Consider the following 23,416-nt stretch of genomic DNA (forward strand, 5'->3'; position numbering starts at 1 on the left):
CCTTCAGTACCATGACGTGTTTCCATATTAATTCTGGTTACTATTTGGTGATTTTCCACAGATTTATAAATTCATGTGACGATTAGAATAGTGGAGACTGTGGCCATTAATCTTCTGAGCTCCATAGACCCTTCCTGATGTCAATAGAATGATTTAATTGTACACAAAACTCAAATAAAAAATGTATCCTAGTACTGAAGGGGTTAAGGAAAAATTAGATAAATGGAGAAATGGAGACAGGACACTATGAGCCCCACTCGAACCCTGTACAATACAACTAGGCAAACACACACACACAAGTTGTGGGCAGGAGCTTTTGCAAAGAGCAGCCTGCACCTAACCATACCAGATACAATCCATACTAAATGTATAGAAAAGTTTGCATTAAGACTAAGTCCTGACTTTGCTTGGAAACAAAAATGGGCGATCTGTTCTAAAATTTGGTGCAAGGGAATAAGACAACCATAACAAAGTGAAGTGTATTTATTTGTACATTCTTATCCAGGCCTCCAGAAAGGGCCGCAGGTTTGGAAGTATACCAAGACCATCTTCTCACCACCACGTCAGGCATCTAGTGTCCTGCCCTCGACTCTCTGGATGCAAACTTGTTCTCAGGGCAGAAGACACAAGGCTCCCGATCAGTTAGAAAAAACACAATTAAGTTACTTGTTACACTGAATGTTCTGTTGATTTTTGGTGACATCAAAGTTACATAATTGGAACATTGGGATTAATATTACAGTCAACACTGATGAAATGCAGGAAAGAAGTTAATATATCATGGGAAATCCATAAAATATGTGCCTGATAAACTAAATTATTGCCCAGGAAATAATGCAATACCAAATTAACAGTAAGATTGTCAATTACTCTTGTACATCATGTACGAAAGTTATTAATTTTGGAAAAACTATGCCAATCAATCACAAATTCAAATTTAGTTATGAAATTTCCTCAAGTAATGTCACATAGCTTTTTTTGTTTTGTTTAGATCTAATTCTGCTAAAGTCAGATACATTGCAAGTGTTCACCATGCAAAGGGTTGCTCCCCCTCAGCCCTCACAGCCTGGGTGGCTCCCGGGGGAGGGGCGTGGACGATGGGGTGGCTGGCTGGCTGTGTTGGCTTGGAGAGGGACACATACTGCTCATTCAGGAGTCATCAACATGAGTCTTACATTCATCTTCCATATGGTGTGGCTTTTTATTTACAGCATTAAAAATTTAACATACAGAAGAAATGAAAGTTTCAAAATTGCTGACCTCATTACTTACACAGAATACTTAACAACTAATCATATGGACATGAATAAAGCTATCTATATAGTATATACAGAACATCCACATATAATCATGAGTTACATGTATTTATAATGTGTTAAATTCATAAAAATCTTACTGAAGCTGTGCCCCAAAGTATCTTATAGCCAGAGAGTTTAGTAATGGACCGCTGGTTAGGAGTGGAGAGATACAGATACATTACTAGTTAGGATATATCTTTACATAGCTTACTACTAACTGTCTCTCATAAATAGTCACAGACAAATGTCATACTCTTACTGAATGTAATAAAATATGGAGTCTCTCAGCAGGGCTTCCCTCTGGGCTCAGTCCACACACTCTCTCTGGGCCATATGAGACTGTTTATCTTTGGCTTCTCAAATTTCATTCCCACAAGATAAGCAAACCAGAGTTTTTCAAACTTTTCACTTGACATCTACAATTTACTGATTAAATGGACTTTCAAAATTAAATACATAATATTTTGTATAGTAACAAACTCTGAGAAGCTACTCTTGTAAAAGCTAATGGAAAAATCTAATTTTAATATGAAGGGTTAAATGTACAAGGGACTAGGTCAGCCTCCCAGTGCCTGGCAGGTAGCTTACACAGCAGAGACCTGAGCATCTTCTTCTTCATCTGCAAAGTGAAGACAAGGGATCTGATGCAATTATTACCATTTCAGTAACTGAACAACAACAATGTTGATGCATAGCACAGTCCAGCAGATGAAATGAGACATCCAGAAGGCTTGAGGGAGGGAGGGAGTATAGGAGACACGCAGTGCTTCAATTGCCTCTAGAATTTCATCATACAAGAGAGGAAGGGTGACATCAGGTGAGGAAGTGTATGCTCAGTAAGGGTCGGAAACTAGACAGAGCTAACAAGCCAACACTTGCCACAGTACAGTGAGCACAGGCCTTGCTGGCCTCACACACACTAAGGCACGGCCGAACCAGCCTCAGGGGCCGGCAGGGCCACCTACCGCTGCACATAAGTCTCTCCCAAATAAATACATACAAGGCCAAAAGGAGAATATATGGAATAAGGGGCATCATGAACCAAGGCATGTGCTTACTGAGACAGTAGTGTATAATATAAGGCTTCTGAAGGAATAGTACAAAGTTGATTCTCACAATGAAGAGAAAATGAGACTAACAGCAACATACTACATACTCATCTTAGAAAAGAAACAAATAAATACTAAACACAGGACTAAGTATTGGATCATAATATATATATATATATATATATATATATATATATATATATATATATATATATATATATATATATATATATATATATAAATACACATACTTTTCTGCCTTCATTTTTCTGTGCTGAGATCCTTCTAGTATTTGAAATCAAAATTATTTTCCATCAACACTATTCACATTTTCTTAGATTTCAAGCCATATTTTCCCATCCTTGAGGAAACTACATTCCATTGTGCCTCTCTCTCACCAGTCAACCTGATGAGACACAGAGGCCGAGTCATTTAGGGGAGGAGCATGATTTCTTATTGTCATTCACTGGTATGGGTGGTAATACTTGGTGTGGAACTTACCATCGTGGTGTGTGGGGTGGTAATACTGAACACCGTCATGAGACAGAGCTCGTCCCATCTGCTTCATTCTGAGCTGAGTTGCAATGTAGTCTGGAGGGACACCCGAGGCTCCGCGGCGCAGGCGGGCACTGCCCATGCCTGCCGGGGGAGTAGTGCGTGCTCAGGTTAAGGTCTTTGTGGGTGGGTGTGGTGTTATGGGACATGGGGAGTGTGTGGTGTGTAGGGAAGTGTGGTGTGTTGTGCATGTTACCTTGTGTTGTGTTGAGGTGCCTATCTTTGCAGGAAAACTGGAGCCAAGCTGGTGTTCTGCCTCCATATCTACTTTTCTCCTATCTATTTACTCCATACCATTTTGGAAACTTTTTTTTTTTTTTTTTTTTATTGCATAGTTAAGCATACATTCTCTCTATTCACAGTTTCTTTGTACGTTGTCCACCTTATTGATGTGTTGTTGTTTTTCAAGTGTTGTAATCACACCACTACTGTGAACTCAATCGTGGAGTTTCTTGTATTTCCTCTGTTATGTAAAGATAAAAGGATGCCACTTTGAAATTTGCCAATAGCACAAGTGGCTTTTGCAATTCTGCTGATGCATTTCTTTGGTTATGAAAGCTTCTTATCATTCTTATAATTACTCAGACGTCTTTGTCTTCCTTTATTTCTGCTTGTTGGTTAATTCTCTTTCCATTTCCTCCTCCCAAATGGATCTCTTATCAATTCCAAAACGAGGCTTTTCTGCACTGAGCTCAACTTTCCATCTCTCTTGCCATGCACTTCTTTACAACAGTTTGCACTTACAATTGGTCTCATGATTTCTGCATTGGGAGGTGAGCAAGGGGAGAAGGAGGATGGGGAGGGAGTGAGTTTAAAGCATGCAGGGAGGAAGTGCAGGGATGGGAGTAAATGGGGAATAAATGGGGATTATTCTGTCGCGGCCATCCAATCTTGGGGAGGGTAGGGAGTTTTATAGCAGCAGGCATCATACAGATTAATAGATTTTGGTATTATAAAGATACATTTTTAAATACCTGATGCATTTATAGTTTACTTACACTTCTGAAATGTGCATTACAGATATCTAATATGTCTAATGTAAGCTTTATGTGGATGAAATAATAAGTATGAATGTGTGCTTATTTAGTTGGGAATTTTGCATGATCAAAATATATTAGTTTCTAAGATGTTATGTTAATGAATAAACACTGAAATGTGTCTAGTACAAAAACTTAATCTGAAGAAATACTATATGTGTGTATATATGTTTATCCAACTGGGAAATGAGATTGTGTGTGTGTGTGTGTGTGTGTGTGTGTGTGTGTGTGTGTGTGTGTGTGTGTGTGTGTGTGTGTGTGTGTGTGTGTGTGTGTGTGTGTGTGTTGTGTGTATTTACCTAGTTATATTTATCTAGTTGTAATTTTACTGGGCCTGGGCTTTATGCTCGTGTGTGTGTGTGTGTGTGTGTGTATTTACCTAGTTATAGTTTTACAGGGCCTGGACTTTATGCTCGTGTGGCCCCGTCTCCATATCTACACTTATCTAATTTTTCTTTAAAACTATGCACACTCGTTGCTGACACCACTTCTTCACTCAAACTGTTCCAAGTCTCAACACATCTTTGTGGGAAACTATTCTTTTTAACATCTCTCAGACATCTTCCGTTTCTCAGCTTTTTACTACGGGATCTTGTGCTTCGAATGTCATATTCTTCTCTCAGGATCAGTTTCTCATTATCCACTTGGTCCATTCCGTTGATCAATTTATAAACTTGTATCAGATCCCCTCTCTCCCTTCTCTGTTCCAGGGTTGGTAGATCCATTGCCTTTAGTCTCTCCTCATATGTCATCCCTTCAAATTCTGGAACCATTCTTGTTGCCATTTTTTGTAGTCTCTCCAACTTCCTTATGTGTTTCTTTTTATGAAGGGTCCACACTACTCCTGCATATTCCAATCTGGGTCTCATTATAGTACTTGTCAATTTCTTCATCATTTCTTTGTCCATGTAGTGAAATGCTACTCCAATATTCCTTAGCAAATTATGTCTCTGAAAATTCTATCAATATGGCGTACCGGTTGATTGTTTTCTTCCATCGTCACTCCTAAGTCCTTTTCCTTTTTTACTTTCTCCAGTTCTACTCCATCTCCCATCTTATAGATTCCCACAGGTCGTCTTTCACTCTTTCCCATTTCCATGATATGGCTTTTGTCCACATTGAATTCCATTTCCACTTTTACTCCATTCCCAGATCTTATTTAGGTCTTCCTGCAGTATTTCACAATCTTCTTTTTGCTTTATAACTCTGCACAGTTTCGTATCATCCACAAACAGACTTATGTAGCTGTTCACTCCTTCTGGCATGTCGTTTATATATATGAGAAAAAGTATTGGTGCTAATATGAACCCCTGCGGCACTCCACTTTCTACTGCTCTCCACTTGGACTTCATATCTTTAACTACCATCCTTATTTCTCTTCCCCTCAAATAATTTTCCATCCATCTCAATGTGCTTCCTTTTAAGCCACCCTTCTCCTCTAACTTCCACAGTAATCTTGCATGTGGCACTTTATCAAATGCCTTTTTTAAATCCAAATAAATACAGTCAACCCATCCCTCTCTCTTGTACTCTATCAACTATTCTAAAATAGAAACTCAATAAATTAGTTACACAAGACCGTCTTTTCTAAAACCAAATTGGCTATTTGATATCAATTTGTTGTCTTCAAGGAACTTGATCCATTGTTTCTTTATTATTCTTTCACACATCTTGCATATTACACTAGTTAGTGATACCGGTCTGTAATTTAAAGGTTCTTCCTTCCTTCCACTCTTATATATGGGAACCACCTCAGCTCTTTTCCATTCTACTGGTACTGTTCCATTTTCTATTGAGCATTTTATGATGTTGTATATAGGACTTGCTAGTTCTTCCCTACATTCTTTCAGTATTCTGCCTGAGACTTCATCTGGTCCCATTGCCTTCTCTTCATCCATTTCCTTCATTAACTCTTTTATTTCAAGCTTGGTTACTTTAACCTCTTTCATATAGACAGTCTCTCTATTACCCTGTGGCCTTTCAAATTTGGATTGCTTAGTAAAGACCTCCTGGAATTTATATTTAATAGTTCTGCCATACTTTTGGGTCTTCCACCATCCCGTTCTCTCCTTTTAACCTTTCTATTGTTTCTTTTTGCCTAATTTTTCCATTTATGAATCTGTATAACAATTTTGGTTGCTCCTTACATTTTTCGACAATGTCCTTTTCATAGTTCCTTTCCTCTTCCTTCCTCACCTTAACATATTCATTTCTTGCTGCCTTGAAGTTTTCCTTATTTACTGGATTTCTATTTCTTCTCCACCTTTTCCATGCTCCATCTCTTTTCTCCTTTGCCCTAGCACACCTTGCATTATACCAATCTTTTTTTCCTTCTTCTTTAGGTCTATATTTTGGGACATATTCCCTAACTCCTGTTTTGTATATTTTCAAAAATAAGTTATACTTTTCTTGCACTGTCTCTGAGTTTTCCATCTCCCAGTTAATGTATTTGAAGTAGTTCTTGAGACTCTCAATATCAGCCTTTCTGTAATTTAATCGGTCTCCTTTGTATGAATCGTCTCTATCTTCCTTTCCCTCTTCTATATCCATTTCTAATATTACATGGTCACTCTTTCCCAATGGGCACTTATATCTTATATCATCGTTCATTTGTATACCTCTTGTAAAAACTAGGCCCAATCTCACTGGCTTGTCGTTTCTTCTGAATCTTGTGTTTTCCTTTACTCTTTGGTCCATCATATTATCTATCATTAGGTTCAGGAATCTTTCTCCCCAGGCTTCTTCCCCCATACCACTTTCATAACTTTCCCAGTCCACTTCTTTACAGTTGAAATCTCCTACTAATATAACTTTTCTCCTTTCTTTAATGATCCTCGTTAGACTCCTTATTGTGTCATCTATCATGTCTTTATATTCTTGATTGGTTCATGAATTTGTTTTTGGTGGCACATATGTTACAATGATTGTTAACTCTTTTTTTATTAATATGCATCTTAACATACAGTACTTCTGCTTTTCCTTCCCCACATTCCACTTGGTTTATCATTATCTTCTTCCTTAACATTATCATGACTCCTCCTTCTCCTTTACCCCCTCTGTCTCTCCTCCATACATTATACTTATTATCCAGGTCTATTTTGATTGCCTCATTTAGTTTAGTTTCAGCCAGGCATACAATATCCGGTTCTTCTTTCTTTATGTAATCTCTTAATTCTAATTTACTTGATAAAACCGTCTATGTTCGTATACATCATTTTTAGTCTCTTGCCTTTATCACTTTTAGTTAAACTTCTTCCACTTTTTCCTCTTCCTTCTCTTTTATATACCATTTCCTTATCCTGTCTCCTAGAATTCTCCAAACAAATACCTTTTTTTTTCTCTTCTGACCTTTCATTATTTTTTTCCCTTACTGCTGCTGCCAGTTTGCTGTATCTCTTCCCTTCTTCCTCATTTCAATATATATATATATATATATATATATATATATATATATATATATATATATATATATATATATATATATATATATATATGTATATCCTTGCAGCCTTCTGTTTCTCTGAGTTTAGTTCTATATAATATTTCTTGTGTTGCTGCTTGTGATTTTAGTAGTATCTTAACTGGTCTCGTTGTTCCTTCTTGATATGGTCCCATTCTGTGTATTTCTTCTACTTCCCCTTCTAAGTTCTACCTATCTTCGTCGTTTAGATTTTTTAGTAGGTCTTTGACTGATTTTATTTCTTCTTTTTCTCTTCTTGGTCTATATTTTATATTTTTTTCTTTTAGTCCAAATATGATTACACTTTTTTTCTGCAATTTTTCTAACTATATTTTCTTTTTTCTTGAGGACTCCCATCATTTTGTTTGTCATATTTTCATCTATTTCTTTTAGCTGTTCTTGAATCACCTCCTAAAAATCAGCCTTATCTTTCTTATCTTGGACTCTCCATGCTTGTACTTCTTTTTTAATCACGTTCTGTACTCTTTCCTCCTCTTTGTTTACTAGATCTTTCAGCTTCTATTTTTCTTTCTCGGCTTTACCGAGTCCTTCTTCCATCTGTTTCTTGTAGTTAGCTACTTTCTTTTTCATTTCTTCATTTTCTGCTCTTAGTCTAGCTTCATTTTCTTCCACTTTTTTTATCCTTTCTCTCAGTTTTTGAAACTCTTTTTCCTGTTCTTCATTCTTTTTCATTCCCATACTCTCCTTTATCCATTTATCTAATTTGCCTTCAATAGTCAACACTCTCTTAAATAGTGAAGTATTTGCCGCATCAAAACCTTCGAATGCGCTTACTTCCTCATCAACATATTCATCTTCTTCTTTCATTCTTTCCCTAGTCTCATACCTGCATTTAGATGGAATCTCTTCTTTACTCATGATTCTCTAACACTTGATTTCATGAAAATGAGTTTACATTACTTGCCTAGGCCACTGCAAATACTATACAACAGGTAGTGAAGATCAGCTGATTCTCGGAGCAACAGCACTGAGTCCTTCCTCTACCGGAACTCTTGTATTTACCTAGTTGTAGTTTTATAGGGCCTGGGTTTTATGCTCGTGTGGCCCAGTCTCCATATCAACACTTATCCAATTTTTCTTTAAAACTATGCACACTTGTTGCTGACACCACTTCCTCACTCAAACTGTTCCAAGTCTCAACACATCTTTTCGGAAAACTATATTTTTTAACATCTCTCAGACATCTTCCCTTCCTCAGTTTCTTACTATGTGATCTTGTGCTTCTAATGTCATATTCTTCTCTCAGGATTAGTTTCTCATTATCCACTTGATCCATTCCATTAATCAATTTATAAACTTGTATCAGATCCCCTCTCTCTCTTCTCTGTTCCAGGGTTGGTAGATCCTTAGCTTTTATTCTCTTCTCATATGTCATTCCTTTAAATTCTGGAACCATTCTTGTAACCATTTTTTGTAGTCTCTCCAATTTCTTTATGTGTATTTTTTTTATGGGGTCCACACTGCATATTCCAATCTGGGTGTTATTTTAGTACTTGTCAATTTCTTCATCTGTGTGTGTGTGTGTGTGTGTGTGTGTGTGTGTGTGTGTGTGTGTGTGTGTGTGTGTGTGTGTGTGTGTGTGTGTGTGTGTGTGTGTGTGTATTTACCTAGTTGTAGTTTTACAGGGCCTGGGCTTTATGCTTGTGTGGTCCCGTCTCCATATCTACACTTATCCAATTTTTCTTTAAAACTATGTACACTCTTTGCTCACTTCCTCCTCAAACTGTTCCAAGTCTCTTTGCTGACACCACTTCCTCACTCAAACTGTTCCAAGTCTCAACACATCTTTGTGGGAAACTAAATTTTTAACATCTCTCAGACATCTTCCTTCCTCAGTTTCTTACTATGCGATCTTGTGCTTCTAAAGTCATATACTTCTCTCAGACATCTTCCCTTTGTGTCAATTCATCATGTGTGTGTGTGTGTGTGTGTGTGTGTGTGTGTGTGTGTGTTTACCTAATTGTATTTACCTAATTGTAACATACGGAAAAGAGCTATGCTCGTGTTGTCCCGTCTCCATATCTATTAATGTCCAGCTTTTCTTAAAATCATGAATATTCCTTGCGTTGACCACTTCCACGTCTAAACTATTCCATGCTTCCACCCTTCTATGAGGAAGCTATATTTTTCACATCTCTCCTATAAGTGGCCATTTTAGTTTTTCCCATGCCCTCTCGACATTCTTCCATTCCACATACACAGATCTTCCCTATCCATTTTTCCATGCCAATCATCACTCTGTATATTGCTATCAGGTCTCCCCTTTCTCTTCTGTTTTCCAGGGTTGGAAGTTGCATTCTTTTCAGTCTGTCTTCATAAGTCAAATCTCTTAAGTCAGGCACCATTTTCGTTGCAGCCCTCTGTACTTTCTCTAGTTTCCTTATGTGTTTCTTTAAGTTCGGAGCCCACTGTATTGTTGCATATTCAAGCCTCGGTCTTATCATTGCAGTAATTATTTTCTTCATCATTTCTTCATCTAGATATCTGACGCCACTCTTATGTTCCTCAATAAGTTCAATACTTCTCCAATTATTTTGTTTATATGTCTCTCTGGCGATAGGTCATTGGTAATTGTCACCCCAAGGTCTTTTTCTTCATGACTGGTTTTATGTCTTCATTTCCTATCTTGTACATACTCCTGATTCTTCTTTCACTCTTGCCAAACTCTATTTTCTTGCATTTTGTCGTGTTGAACTCCATTTGCCATGTACAGCTCCATTTCCATATTCTGTCCAAGTCTTCCTGGAGTAGTTCGCAATCTTTGTCACATCTCACTTTTCTTAACAATTTTGCATCGTCTGCAAATAGGCTCACATAACTGGACACCCCATCCACCATGTCATTTATGTAGACTGCGAACATTACTGGTGCCAACACTGATCCCTGTGGAACTCCACTCTCCACCAATCCCCATTCTGATGGTCTGTCCTTAATTATTGTTCTCATTTCTCTTCCTACCAAAAGTCTTCCATCCATTTTAGTAAACTGCCATGCACTCCTCCTACCATTTCAAGTTTCCAGATCAGTCTCTGGTGTGGTACCTTATCAAAGGCCTTTTTTAAATCCAGATATATTCCATCAGCCCAACCATCTCTTTCCTGTATTACATCTATCACCCTCGAATAGTAACATATCAGGTTTGTCGTGCATGAACGCCCTTTCCTAAAACCAAATTGACACTCACAAAGTATGTCATTTTCTCCAAGAAGTCTGTCCATCTAGTCTTCACCACCCTCTCACACATCTTAGCTACCACACTTGTAAGTGACACTGGTCTATAGTTCAATGGGTCTCTCTTGTTACCTGATTTATAGATTGGGACAATGTTAGCTCTTTTCCAGTCTTGGGGCACTACACCTTCCCTTAATGAGGCATCAATTACTTCACAAACTTTTTCTGCCAATTGCTCCTGCATTCTCTTAAAATCCATCCTGATACCCCATCAGGTCCCACAGCTTTTCTCACTTCTAAACTCCCCATCATGTTCTTGATCTCCTCCACCGTTACTTGAAACTCCTTCATAATCCCTTTCTGTTCCATTACCAGTGGTTTGTCAAAAGCAGTCTCCTTTGTGAATACCTTCCGAAAGCATCCATTCATAGCCTCTGCCATTTCCTGGGATCTTCACTGTATACTCCATTTACTTCTAAACTTTCAATACTTTCTCTATTTTTGATGTTGTTGTTCACATGTCTGTAAAAAAGCCTTGGTTGGTCTTTACATTTATCAATTATATCCTTTTCTTGTTTCTTTCTTTCTTCTCTTCTAATCAACACATATTCATTTCTTGCTCTTTTGTAACTTTCCCACTGCTTAATCCGTCTTTTCCTTCTCCACCTCTTCCATGCATCCTCTTTTCTTGTTCTAGCCTTTTCACATCTATCGTTAAACCAGTCCTGCTTTCCAACTTCTCTATGTTGTCTTATTGGTACAAATTTTTCTCACCTTCTTTGTATATTTTTATAAATTCCTTCCACTTTTCATTTGCTCCCTTAGCACTCTTGAATTTCATCCAATTTGTCTCTTGAAAGAATTTCTTTAGGTTTCCAAAATCTGTCTTGGCATAATTCCATCTTCCCACTTTATATTCTTCATTTCTTCTAGATTTCTCTTCGTCTATCACCTTGAACTCCAAAACTGCATGATCACTCTTTGCTAAAGGGCACTCCACCCTCATCTCCTCAATGACCATTGGCTCTGTACTAAAGACCAAGTCCAGTCTTGACGATGCTCCCTCTCCTCCAAACCTAGTATCTTCTTTGACCCACTGAGTTAACACATTTTCCATTGCCAGTGTCAATAGTGTATTTCCCCATGTTGTCTCTGATCCTTCCATTGACCAGTCCTCCCAACACACCTCTTTACAATTAAAATCTCCCATCATTATAGTTCGTTCACAGCCACCCAACATTTCTTCCAGACATGTTCCTGTATCACTTATCATTTCTTCATATTCCTGTACTGACCATGCATTTGTCTTAGGTGGTACGTACACCACTATGTAGTGCCTCTTTTTTCCTTCATTAGTTTCTGCTCTGATCTTTAGCACTTCTGCCTTTCCCATACCTTTTTCACTTGATCCACCTTTATATCTTTTTTAACCAGCAACATCACTCCTCCTCCCATCTTACCTACTCTATTTCTTTTCCAAACGTTATATTTCCCTTCTCCAACCTTCATCAGGTCTTCTCCCTCTCTCAGTTTTGTTTCAGTAAGACCCACAATATCTGGGTTCTTGTCCCTCAAGTAATCGTTGAGTTCTAAAATCCCGATATCACTCCATTTATGTTGGAATACATTACATTTCGCTCATATGTAAGTTTCTTTAGTCCTTTCTTGCTGTACTTTTCTGGGTTATGAACCACTTCCTCAGTCTCATATCCAAGATTCTCCAGAAAAACTCTTTCTTCTCTTCTTCTGTCCTCTCTTCATTTTTTCAAAGCCTCCTTTCTCAACTCATTTAACATTTCTCTTTCCTTTTCACCGAGATCTCTTCTCAACCAAATCTTCCTTGTTGTTTCCTGCTGGGCTAGCCTCCATGACTTCTCCACCAATTCATCTACATCCTTTTGTGACTTAAGTTTGATTCTTATTGGCCTCATACCTTCTCTTGTGAACTTTCCAATTCTATGGAAGTCCTCTATTTCTTGTACTAGGTCTTTTCCTCCTCTTGCACCACATTAATGATATTATTTATCACCTTTTTATGTTTTCTCTCTCTCCATTTTACTCGGTGTCTTATCCTCCTCCACACCAAATATCACCACACATCTCTTTTTGTCTACAGTTTCCCTCACCAATGTCTCATTTGACTTAATAACCTTCACCACTTTCTCAGCTATCTTCTCTTCTATGATCTGTTGATCTATAATTTCAGCAAGGCCCAAAGTTTTCTCCCCTGACTCTTTGATTTCCTTTTCCAGACTTGCAACTTTGTAATTTACCTCCTTTCTTTCCACTTCCTGACTTTTTTCCATTCAGCCTGCTTCTCCATCACTTTTCCTAGAGATTCTCCACATTTTTCGCAATTCACTTTAATTAGCTTAACTTCCTCTTTCAGTGCTGCATTTTCCTTCTTCATATCGGCACAGTCTCTTTTACATTGTCATAACTCGTTTCCAGGCCCTCATACTTTTCAAACAGTTTTCAATTTTACCTTCTAACTCCAGAATTTTCTTCACATAAGCGCTCTTCTCCATTATTCCTTGAAACCCTGTGAAGTCTGATTCCTCTTTCGAGTTCACGGCCGCCATGTTGCGCAGACGTAAACAAACCAGCTGATGGCTCAAACGCAGGCTACAGTTTATATTTACCTTCACTGGACATTATTTTGCTAATCAACAGTTAACATGACTATATGGAGACGGGACAAACATTACCAGCTCCTTTCCCACCTTGGTTACTCTTAGGTAACTGTAGAATTATAGATGATTGCTCTGGAGCTCAGCGACCACCTCCGCCATCGACGATGTCCCGTGTGTGTGTGTGTGTGTGTGTGTGTGTGTGTGTGTGTGTGTGTGTGTGTGTGTGTGTGTGTGTGTGTGTGTGTTTAGGAATGGGAATGAAAGGGTTCAATTTAGAGAAAGAAAAAAAAGTACCTGATTATGAAGGGCAATAATTTCTCATTCAAACAAAACAGTGTCTTGTTATGGCTGAAAAATGATGATACATTACAAATTTTTTCCTATTTTTTCTCATTCAAACAAAGTGACTTGTTATAGCAGAAAAAATAAAGAAACAACTTAATCAGTAAGGTGAGAAAATAATAATTACATTTTTGTTCTGTTTTCAATTTTGGTAAAGAGTGACACAAATTAAACACTTTGAAATCAATAAGCCTAGAAAATTCAAGACTCAAATTAATCAATAAAATGTACACAACTGTCTCATATTGCCCAACAGTATACAAGTACTTTCTTTAATATCTTCAAATCAATGTAATCAAATATTTTCTTACCAGCAAACCCCACTCTCAATCATGGCAAACAAAAACAACATAAAATCCACAAATCATAATTAGATAAAACATCCATATTAAAATAGTATAAATTTGAGGGACATTTAAATCAAGTCTCATTAAGAAAGGAAACAAGGAATGGAGAAATTATACTGCATACTTATTTATAGCTCATCCTTAAGATAAAAAACAGAATGAGAGAGGAGTGAAGGGAGAGAAAGTGAGGGAGAGTTGGCTGATTAAAGGAGAGCTGAGGAGTAAATAGGGATGTTTGGTTTGGTTTGGGAGAGTTTGGAGTGTTATGTGAGTGAAAAAGAGCTGAGGAGAAAGAGAGAGAGTCTAGGGATTTTTGGTAAGGTTTAGGTAGGTTTGGGAGAGCCTGGGGTGATCTGGAAAAGGATGGGGAAAGGATCTGAGAATGAGGGAGAGGCTGAAATAAACAGAAAATAGAATGAAAGAGGTTAGGATGACTGAAAGAGATAGTCAAGGCTGGGATAGAGTTGAAAAGACTGGAGAGGAGTGGAGATTACAATGCATACTTATTTATAGCTGGTCCTTATGGCCAAGAACAGCATGAGAAAGTGACTAACCTGCTGCCGGGACATGGGGCAGCACAGCCACTGCATGCGGGAAGGGTGGCCGCGACCGTGACTCTGTTGTGCGTGTAGCAAGAAGGCAAGTCAAGATATGCCATGGAACAGCCACAGGTAAAGGCAAGCAGAAGAAAAGGGCGCCACCACTCAGATCATTGGCATACAAACACAGTGACTTTCCCCCATACACTCCCATACATCAAGCTACCATACACCATACACAGACTTACTTACACAATCTATTTCACAGTTACTTCACCATCAATCCCCACAAACAAATCACCTACTTGAGTTACACAAAAACAGTTAGCTACAGAATCACCACAAATACTGAATAAAAAGTGTTCTGACAGTCAAAGTTTCAAATCAATCAATTATAGAATCAAAGGTTTCTACAGAGCTACAATACAGTGTCTACCATAATCCCATGATCAAGTATAATCTGCCAACATTCACAAAATTACCTAGTGATATAAATGGTGAACAGCAAATATTAGTTAAACATTTAGAAAAAAAAAACAAGGACTGAGGACCCATGAGCCTTAGATTACACAAGTCCTACAGATAAAGAAAATTGTCAAAATATAGTCTCTTTCTGCCACAATACTTGGTAACATTGGGAGTTTTGCTGAGTGTTTTTATTTTACTCCTCAGTGACACCCTAACTCACACCAGTACTAGTTTCAATACATTACTCAGATGTTATGGAGAATTGTGGTCACTGCATCAATAATTAGTTTCAAAAGGAGAAAGGATAAATTTCTATATAGTAGTGAATAAATTTCCCTTTTGCACTCTCCTTATCATGTCATGTTCTTTTATTCCTGTTTGATGCAGAAAACGGTAATGATAAATGCTTCATATGAACTCAGAAACCATGAAAATTTACCCAAAAGAACAAGACAACATAAATACTGAGCTGCATTAATAAAAGGGCAAGAACTTCTCACATCCTTCATGATAGTATTGTAACAGAAAGATTCAACTGTAACCATCTGAATAATATAAAAATACTGAAGATAATAATAACGGAAGTGCAGGCAAAAGACTTCCTTACTTTAAATAGAGTCGGAAAACAACACCAAGACAAGATTAGATAGAAAGTTATACTACAGTAACATAACACTCATCTTTATAAAAAAAAAAAAACTCTTTACTTAAGGGGGAACAATTTAGAAACCTCCAGAAGGCAGACTCACGCAGGAGGCTCTGAAAGGGGAGAGCGGCAAAAGTGCCCAACACGGCAAGATGGTGGCGGCAAAGCTGTCATTAACCTGTCCATTACTGAGAGGGAGAATCAACCTACCTGGCTGGTGGGAGTAGCGGCGGTGGTGCGCTGGTGGGGAGGAGTGAGGATAGCATTCATAATTAGGCACTCCACCAGCTTCAACTTCCAGTGAGGAGGAGGAGTGTCCATCAAAATGGGCTGAGATGCCGGAGTCAGACCCACCAGGGACTACTTGGCACTCTGTTGATGCCATGGAACCTGTCAAGGCACAGAAAAATGTTAGTGCTGCATGGAACCTGGATGCGTCATAAAATACACAGTAAATAAAATACATCCGAGGAACTGTAACCAAGTATTAGTTATGGAGAGGAGATGGCTGTTAATCCTGCACTGTACTGTACTGTTAGCTGATGAACTGTACTGTAAATCTTGCACAGAACTTGGATCCATCATAGAATACACACCAGTGAAGTAAAGCTGATGAACTGTAACCAAATATCAGTTATCAAGAGGAGACATTTATTTAAATTTTGGTGTTTATGGGGATTAAGAAAGTTGTATTTATCATCATACACAAGCTGTAATAACCAAAAATCAGTTATAGAGATGAAACCTTTTTTTATTTTTTTTTATTTTGGTGTTTATGGGGAATAGGAAAAAGATATGTAGTTATGACCATGCACACCCATACCAACACCTCAACATCTCCATGCATTCACCTCTGTATAAGCATACAAGTCTCTGGTTATATACAAGAGCTTTGATATATCCCAGACTGTTACTTTAGTTGTTACTAATGGCCACACTAAGTACAGCATTTGTTACAGAGCTTGTCAAGGTTTTTATCATGAGGACATGGGATTGATTAATGGGTGATGATAACAAATGGGAGATTTTACATAATCAGAAAATGCCTTGTGTAAGATAGCTGGCTTTTTGCAGTTTCCTTGCTTATGTTCAAGTGTTAATGCTTTATTCCCTCGTCCCAGTGAAATATGTGAAGTATATCTCTGACTAATGAAAGAATGGAGCAATTAGTTATACAGTAAAAGTCATTATGTACAGCTATAAGTGGTGAGAAGTCCCAGGGAAGCAAGAGAGCAGAGGTGGAGGATGTGTGAAGTGTTGTGTCTTCAGTTCTAGTGGTATGCAGCACTCTGTTCTGAGGCAATGGTTATATAGTACACCATGTCTAGAGTCTGTGGCTGGTGAGAGCTGAACAGTGTAAGGTGAGGAAGAAAGGTGTGGTGGGATGACTGCATGGTGATAGTTATGAAGGCTTACCAGTTTTAGTGAATGACTAGCTTACCTAAACAATTGTAATCTATAGTAAACTGAACTAATCCGATCTAATTTAATTAGGTAAGTAACCTTACCTTATTTAATGCAAACTAACATAAACTAACATTATGAACTAAATATAAATAACCCTGACTGACCTAATCTGACCTAACCTATATAAAAAGTACAGTGACCCATGATTATATAATAATCAAGTGTACATAAAATAAATACACCAGTAATATATGGATTTAGTAAAAGAAAATGTTAAAAAACAATTAATGGAAAAATTTTTTGTAGTATCACATCTGAAAACTGAACCAAAGGATTATACAGATGAGAATCCACAAATACCCTTCATTATTACACCAAACACTCAAGTAACCAACAAAATTTTGGCTTTTATTTGTGGTGATATTATCCTCATAATGTCTTCTAAGCACTCTTTATTATCACAACAAATTCTAAAACAAGTTAAAGAAAATTTGTTTTGATTTACAACGTGAGTGGTAGCGCAATGTACCTACAGTTGTCTTGTGTATGTCAGTCACTCATTAATGTGCTTGTGTGGTTGTGACACATAGCTGGCTTAGACTGTTGACCCTTCCACCTCAGTATGCCTATGTCAGTGCTCTCTCTCTCTCTCTCTCTCTCTCTCTTTCTCTCCTCAGAGTAAAGGTTGACTTAATGATGATAACAAGTAACTCTACTGAGGCTGCCCTGTCTACACAACTATCAGCTAAACACTAACTGTGGACATCCTATTTCTGTGTGTATGAAAACTGAAGTGATAAAACTGAAGTTAAGAGTAGATTTAATTATATACTCCACCAATTGTCAATAAATGGTATTCTGCTCTCATATGCCAGTGATTGTTCACTTAATTACTCGAGGCAAGGACTACAATACAAAGCAGAGGCACATTTACCCATTTCACATGAACATGAGTGGAGGATGCTCATGCAGACACTGGAGTTGTCATCCAAAATTCCATGCAATAATGTGATGGAGAGGAGAAGGAACAGCACTACAGACAATAGCAAGGTAAGCATATCAGCAACAGGAAAAAAAGGAAAAAAGCAAGGTCTGAAGGTGTCACTTTACAAATGTAGGAACGTCCTCTCTTATTCAAACATATGCAATCTCTTTCTCATTGCCGTATTCATCACAATATGTCACGGGGGCTGGCAGCACCAGACTTGGGGGCTGTCGCTCATATTCCCTGTTGACCAGCTGTGTGGCATGGTATGAAGCATGGCAGGGAGCATGATAGGGGACTGAGGGAAAGGCAGCTACACTCAGAGAGCTCAGGGAGTGCTGCTGGCCATGGAGTACAAATGGGATAGTATTGTCTTGTTTGCTCTGATATCCCTCAAAACTCTTACTTCTGTAGCCTGTCATCCGTGTATGACATTTCTTAGAAGTAGAGGATGAGGTGCGGCTCACTGGCCTAATGCCATTGAGCCCACAGCAATCTGAGGCTGGAAGTCCTGACTCACAGCAAGCTCCACTTGAGCTCTGAGGAGGCACCTTCACTTCCTCAATGGGGGACAGCGTGGGTGCACTGTTGGTGCGGCACATATGTCGCTGCAGCAACAGCGTGGTGGGTCTGCGGCTTGGCAGACTTGAGGTCTTTGCCACGAGACTGGCCAAGCTAGTCTGTGGTTTTCTCAGATCATGAGTGCGTGCAACATTCATATCAGGGTGTTGTCTGGAAGGAGTAGTTAAGTTTATTTCTTCCTCTAATTCACGAATAATAGCAGTAAGCTTGTCTGCAATGCGTTTGTGAACTTCAGGCTGGGACTTGTATTTCACCAGGAAGTTTACAGTGTCAGTGAGTGAAGTGTTGCCCTGAGGTCCATCCCCAGGTGGCTGAGGCGTGCCCTCGTGACTTGAAGTGTCTGAGGTGTTCAGCGCCAAACACTCACATGAATTGTCTGGTTTTGAGTCTTGTGCATTATGGGTGTTGGTCTTATTTATCTGATACTTTTCAAACCAAGTGTGGTTTTTTGTCATGTTCTGCATCTTTACGGTATGGTTTGTAGATCTCTTCACATAAGTTAGCTTGCCATCTGTACAAGTGAGGTGTGGCTTTGCCGTACACTGGCCTGAGCCTTTGGCCAGCTGATGGTCTGGTGAGATGCTTGAGACAGTTTGATCAAAACTGTTGCCCTTGGAACTTTTCATTTTGAGTATCAAGTTTTTACATGAAGAAGGTTCATTAACTTGATATACTCTCTGGGAGTCACATTTTTTGCCTGATAATGATTTTTTAGGAACTGAGGGAAAGTAAGTTTCTTTGTCACATGAACATTTCTGAAGGGTTGGGTACTTATTCTCTGACATTTCATTTTGAAAATTTTGTTCAGAATTTGTTCTTTCTAGATAGAAACGAGACGGTAACTCTGTGTCTTCACTTGTGAAGTTGTGACTCTTGCTGCGTGTCATCTTCTTTTTCAAATTTGCAAAAGACTTGAAATCTGTGGAAAACACAGCATGGAAAGGTTTGATGAACTTGTGCTGCCAAGCTGGTGCTGGTGAAGGCTCTTTAACCTTCTCCTGATCAGAATTCTTAATGCAATATTCCTTTACCTCAGGTGTGTCTGTAACCTTGTCCAGGACATCTTCACTTGAGCTCCTCGCAAACAAGGAGTGACTGCTGACTGGAGACAGAGTGGTCTCTGAAGAAGGATCTTTGGAATAATTCCTCTGGTTATCTACACCCAAAAAATCTTCACTTTTGCTTCGAAATATTTTGTTAAGTATTTTTGAGCTTTTCTTACTAAGCACACTGTCCTTATAGTGAGGAAAGTCTTGGCAATCAGGTTGCTGCAGCACAGCACTCTGGCTCATGTGGGACAGTGACGGCCATTTTCTGAACAGAAATTTTTCAGACCGTGACGAGTGAGAGTGCTTGTAATTGGTTGGGGAGATGGCTTCCCTCCGGCATGACTCTGCTGAGTCTGCCTTTGCTTGCTGTGAGACTGGCGACGACTTACCCAGAGGTAGAGCGAAGGATACCTTACCGCACTCTGGTGATGAATTAGGCATCACACTGATTGGGTCAACACTTCTCTCACAATATAAAGGATTTTTCTTCATAGGTATTGACTGCCCTGGAAGACAAAATGTTTCAAATTCTGATCCATCATGTTTCCTTTGCTGGCAGGCCAATTCACTGACGGACAGGCAAGGCAAACTTCCAGCCAAGTTTTTTGCCAGAAACCCTTCTTGGGATCTGGTATTTGTTTCAGTAGCCTTTACAAGCATGTCTCTATGCCAGCTGTCATTGCTGTTCATCACAACTGGAGCAGTGTGACATGTTGGGGTTGATACCTGAAATTCTATGCTGTTAGATGGAACATTGATGTTAAGTTTGGAGTTGCAAGGTGAAACAAGACAATGGTTTTCTTTACTGGGGGTTTCCCCAGATCCTGGAAGACTCTGGGAAAACATCCCATGTTTGCTGATTATTTTCAGTTTTCTCTTTTCTCTGCTGTGGTTTGGGGAGAGGACAGACTTCACAGGCTCAAGGAAATGGAATTCTCTTTCAGAAGTTCCACGATCATTCTCTGGACTCTGGGAGTGTGGAGGACTGTGACGCTTGGTGAAGACAGTGTGGTGTGAGTTTAAGGGAGGTTTTCCTGCAATGTTATTTCTAGGGGCAGAAAGTTTTTTAATGGAGGAGATAAGGGCAGAGCAAGCAGCAGCATGCACGAAGGAGAGAGTGGCTACCGATGAGGAGGGTGAGAGGGATGCAGCATTACTCGTGCCAAGGGGGGGCGGTGCAGGATCTAGCAGCATACCTGAAGTGTGGGATTTATGGAGTTTGGAAAGGGAGGTGACAGAGGATGACTCTGCACTAAGGTCCACAGGAACTGCATGGGTGTCGGAATGGGAGCGCTCATGAGACGAGCGGGAATTATTGGTGGAGGTGGACCCCCTACGGGGCGGGCCAGGGGAGGGGGTGGGGGAGAGAGAGTGGTGGGTGGAGGTGGAGCGTGGGCCGTGGTGTGGTTTCGTCTTGGGCTCTGCCAGGGCCTTCATCTTGCTAATGGACTGGGGAGACGTGGCTCCTGCAATGTGAGGAGAGTGCTCAGAGAAAACAAGCTAACTATAGTAGGTCTCTGGAGGCTTGAAAGTGTTAAGCTCTGATTAAGAAAACATAAAAAAGTTATTCATAAAGCAAAAAGCTAAGCCACACTGCAATTAATCATTTTAGAGATGAAAAATCATGGAGAGAAAGATCTCCTGGAAGCGCTGTCTTACCAAACTTTGCCGTCTGCTTCTTGCCGTCAGAAGTCTGAGAGGTGGAGGAGGTGGAGGAGGTGGTGGAGGGGGTAGGGGAATGGGGACGCCTTCTGGGAGGAGGGTTGGTGGGGGGAGCACTGTTAGAACCCCCATGATTGTGGTTATTATTGTTGTTGTTATTATTATTGTTATTGTTGCCACTGCCTCCCCCCACCAGCTTGTGCCCCTCTGAGCCGCCCTCACACTCATAGGACATTGCCCGTAGCCGATCCTCATCTGTCACAATGTTGAGCCGGGCAAGGTAAGCCTTGACGCGCCGCACCATCTGAGCCTGAAAGCAATCACACCCACTGTTACTCTCCAAAGGTTACAATGGTAATGTACACAGCAGATTGAAAGGTACAATATATTATGGCACTTGGTAGATTAAAGAAGAGAAGGTGAGTGAGAATGAAGAATATTTAGAAGAGAAGGAAGAAAAAGCTAGACAGGAAAATGAAACATAAAGAAAAGAAGGAAGAAAAAACAAGTAAACAAAGATGCATTAAGAAAGGAAGGAAGAAAGAAAGAAAAGAAAGAAGAAAGAAACAATAAGACAGAAAAAAGAAGTAAGCAAAAACAAAAACATAAACCATAAAAATGGAAAGAAAATGAAAAGCAATACATTTAGCTTATCTTCCTCACCTCCTCATACATCTTCTTCTTGTCAGGGGCAGCTGTTGACTTCTTGCGCCTCTTGACTGTGGCTATCTGGTGACCCCCGGCACCCATCTGGTTGAGGCTGATGAGGGCTGTGCTTGGAGGCTGCCCACCCGGGTCCTGGATGTTGTACAAGTCCTGGGAACAACATGCTTCATCAAGGACTTGCTCAATAACATTTTAGTAGTCTAGTGTTAAAGTACATCCTCTCTTTCATCACAGTTTTATTGATTTTTTTTTGCTTAGTGTTAAAGTACATTCAAAACCTGCACTTCCTGAAGAGTTTAGGAGCATAAGACAAATCATTAAACAGTAAAACAAGTATAAATAAAGTATTGATTCATAAGAGATAATTATTAATTTACCTGAATCCTTTTGGCTTCTATTCTTCCTTCTCAATCTCAGCAAAATATTATGGCACAAGTCTAAAGCATAACTTTCAAAAGACCACTGACTACAAAAAGAAGGATGGAACTAATAAGTTCAAACTTTCTAATACTGGTAATTTAAATTTGTTCACTATAATTGTCTAAAATAAATAAAAAGTGATGTGCCATACAGCCTAAGCATTCAAATGAGGGACTGATTCATTCAAGTTTTCCATGGTTTTAGATTTGTTGTCACTAAAACTGTCCAGAATGAACAAAAAGTAATGAATACTAACATTGCTTAAAGACAAAATGTAAGCAAAGGAATAAACAGACTTCTGATGTTATTGATCAAGAGGCAGTTTTCAGGGATGTGTGATATCTAGAAAAATAAAACAGCAAGAAATACAATTGGTGGTGACTCACATAAGGTGCAGAGCACATGTTCTGGAGGTCCCGGATATATCGGGAAATCATTCTCAGCTTTTCAAAGTTGATGAGTCCTTCAATCTTGTCATCATTTCCTTCATGAGTGAAAGTCAAGTCTTTGTTGACGACTGGGTAGAATGGAATCTGTGAGGAGAATGCAGAAGTACCAATAAATTGTTAGCAGACATAAGAAACAAGATAGGGAAGTAAAGGAATCTATAGAGATGTATATTAATTATACCAATGTTTACATAAAAACCTAAGAAAGAAGATAAGCAAGTAAAGGAGTCTGCAAAGAAAAGATAAAATTTCATTATAGCATTAAGTCATTAACTGCAATAAGAAAGATAAGAAAATAAAATTCAATTTTGTAAATCATCCTTAAATTGCAGAGGACAACCTAGGCAGTGAAAGAGTTATATAATAAATCAGCATGTGTTTCATTACTCACAATCGGAGACTGAATATTTTCATTCTGGACAAGGTTACGGTATTTGCTCATGTTTCTTGAGGGATCCATTAGCTCCTGCATCTCTTGGTACATCCGCTGGTACTTAGACGGCAGCCTCTCCCATGTCTGCTTTAGTCTTGACACTGACCCATGGCCCAGACCAGACAGTATGGCAAACATTGAGTTGAAGTTTTTGCATTCCTTGCATTGCCCTGTTTGGTGGAAGGACAGGAGATTAG

The 23,416-nt window shown here is 39.1% G+C and overlaps 1 protein-coding gene across 18 annotated transcripts in view; it reads right to left on the bottom strand.

The window, feature by feature from the left end:
* Window positions 1–467: 467 nt before the first annotated feature.
* LOC123499249 (rap guanine nucleotide exchange factor 2-like) overlaps window positions 468–23,416 on the bottom strand; it is a 269,844-nt gene continuing 246,895 nt past the window's right edge. For 4 of the 18 annotated variants that reach the window (XM_045247024.1, XM_045247036.1, XM_045247035.1 and 1 more), the window contains 8 exons: window positions 23,178–23,389; window positions 22,724–22,870; window positions 21,915–22,067; window positions 21,249–21,561; window positions 20,786–21,055; window positions 15,777–15,956; window positions 14,468–14,530; window positions 2,587–2,986 (listed from right to left, as the gene is read on the bottom strand). In XM_045247024.1, the coding sequence (XP_045102959.1) occupies window positions 2,811–2,986; window positions 14,468–14,530; window positions 15,777–15,956; window positions 20,786–21,055; window positions 21,249–21,561; window positions 21,915–22,067; window positions 22,724–22,870; window positions 23,178–23,389 (1,514 nt within the window). In that variant the 3' untranslated portion in view covers window positions 2,587–2,810. Of the gene's footprint in view, window positions 1,918–2,585; window positions 2,987–14,467; window positions 14,531–15,776; window positions 15,957–20,785; window positions 21,056–21,248; window positions 21,562–21,914; window positions 22,068–22,723; window positions 22,871–23,177; window positions 23,390–23,416 lie in introns of those variants that run through there. The other 14 variants (XM_045247021.1, XM_045247039.1, XM_045247033.1 and 11 more) reach the window with 12 other exon arrangements.

The sequence above is a fragment of the Portunus trituberculatus genome, chromosome 49, assembly GCF_017591435.1.
Source record: "Portunus trituberculatus isolate SZX2019 chromosome 49, ASM1759143v1, whole genome shotgun sequence".
NCBI classification, from domain to species: domain Eukaryota; kingdom Metazoa; phylum Arthropoda; class Malacostraca; order Decapoda; family Portunidae; genus Portunus; species Portunus trituberculatus.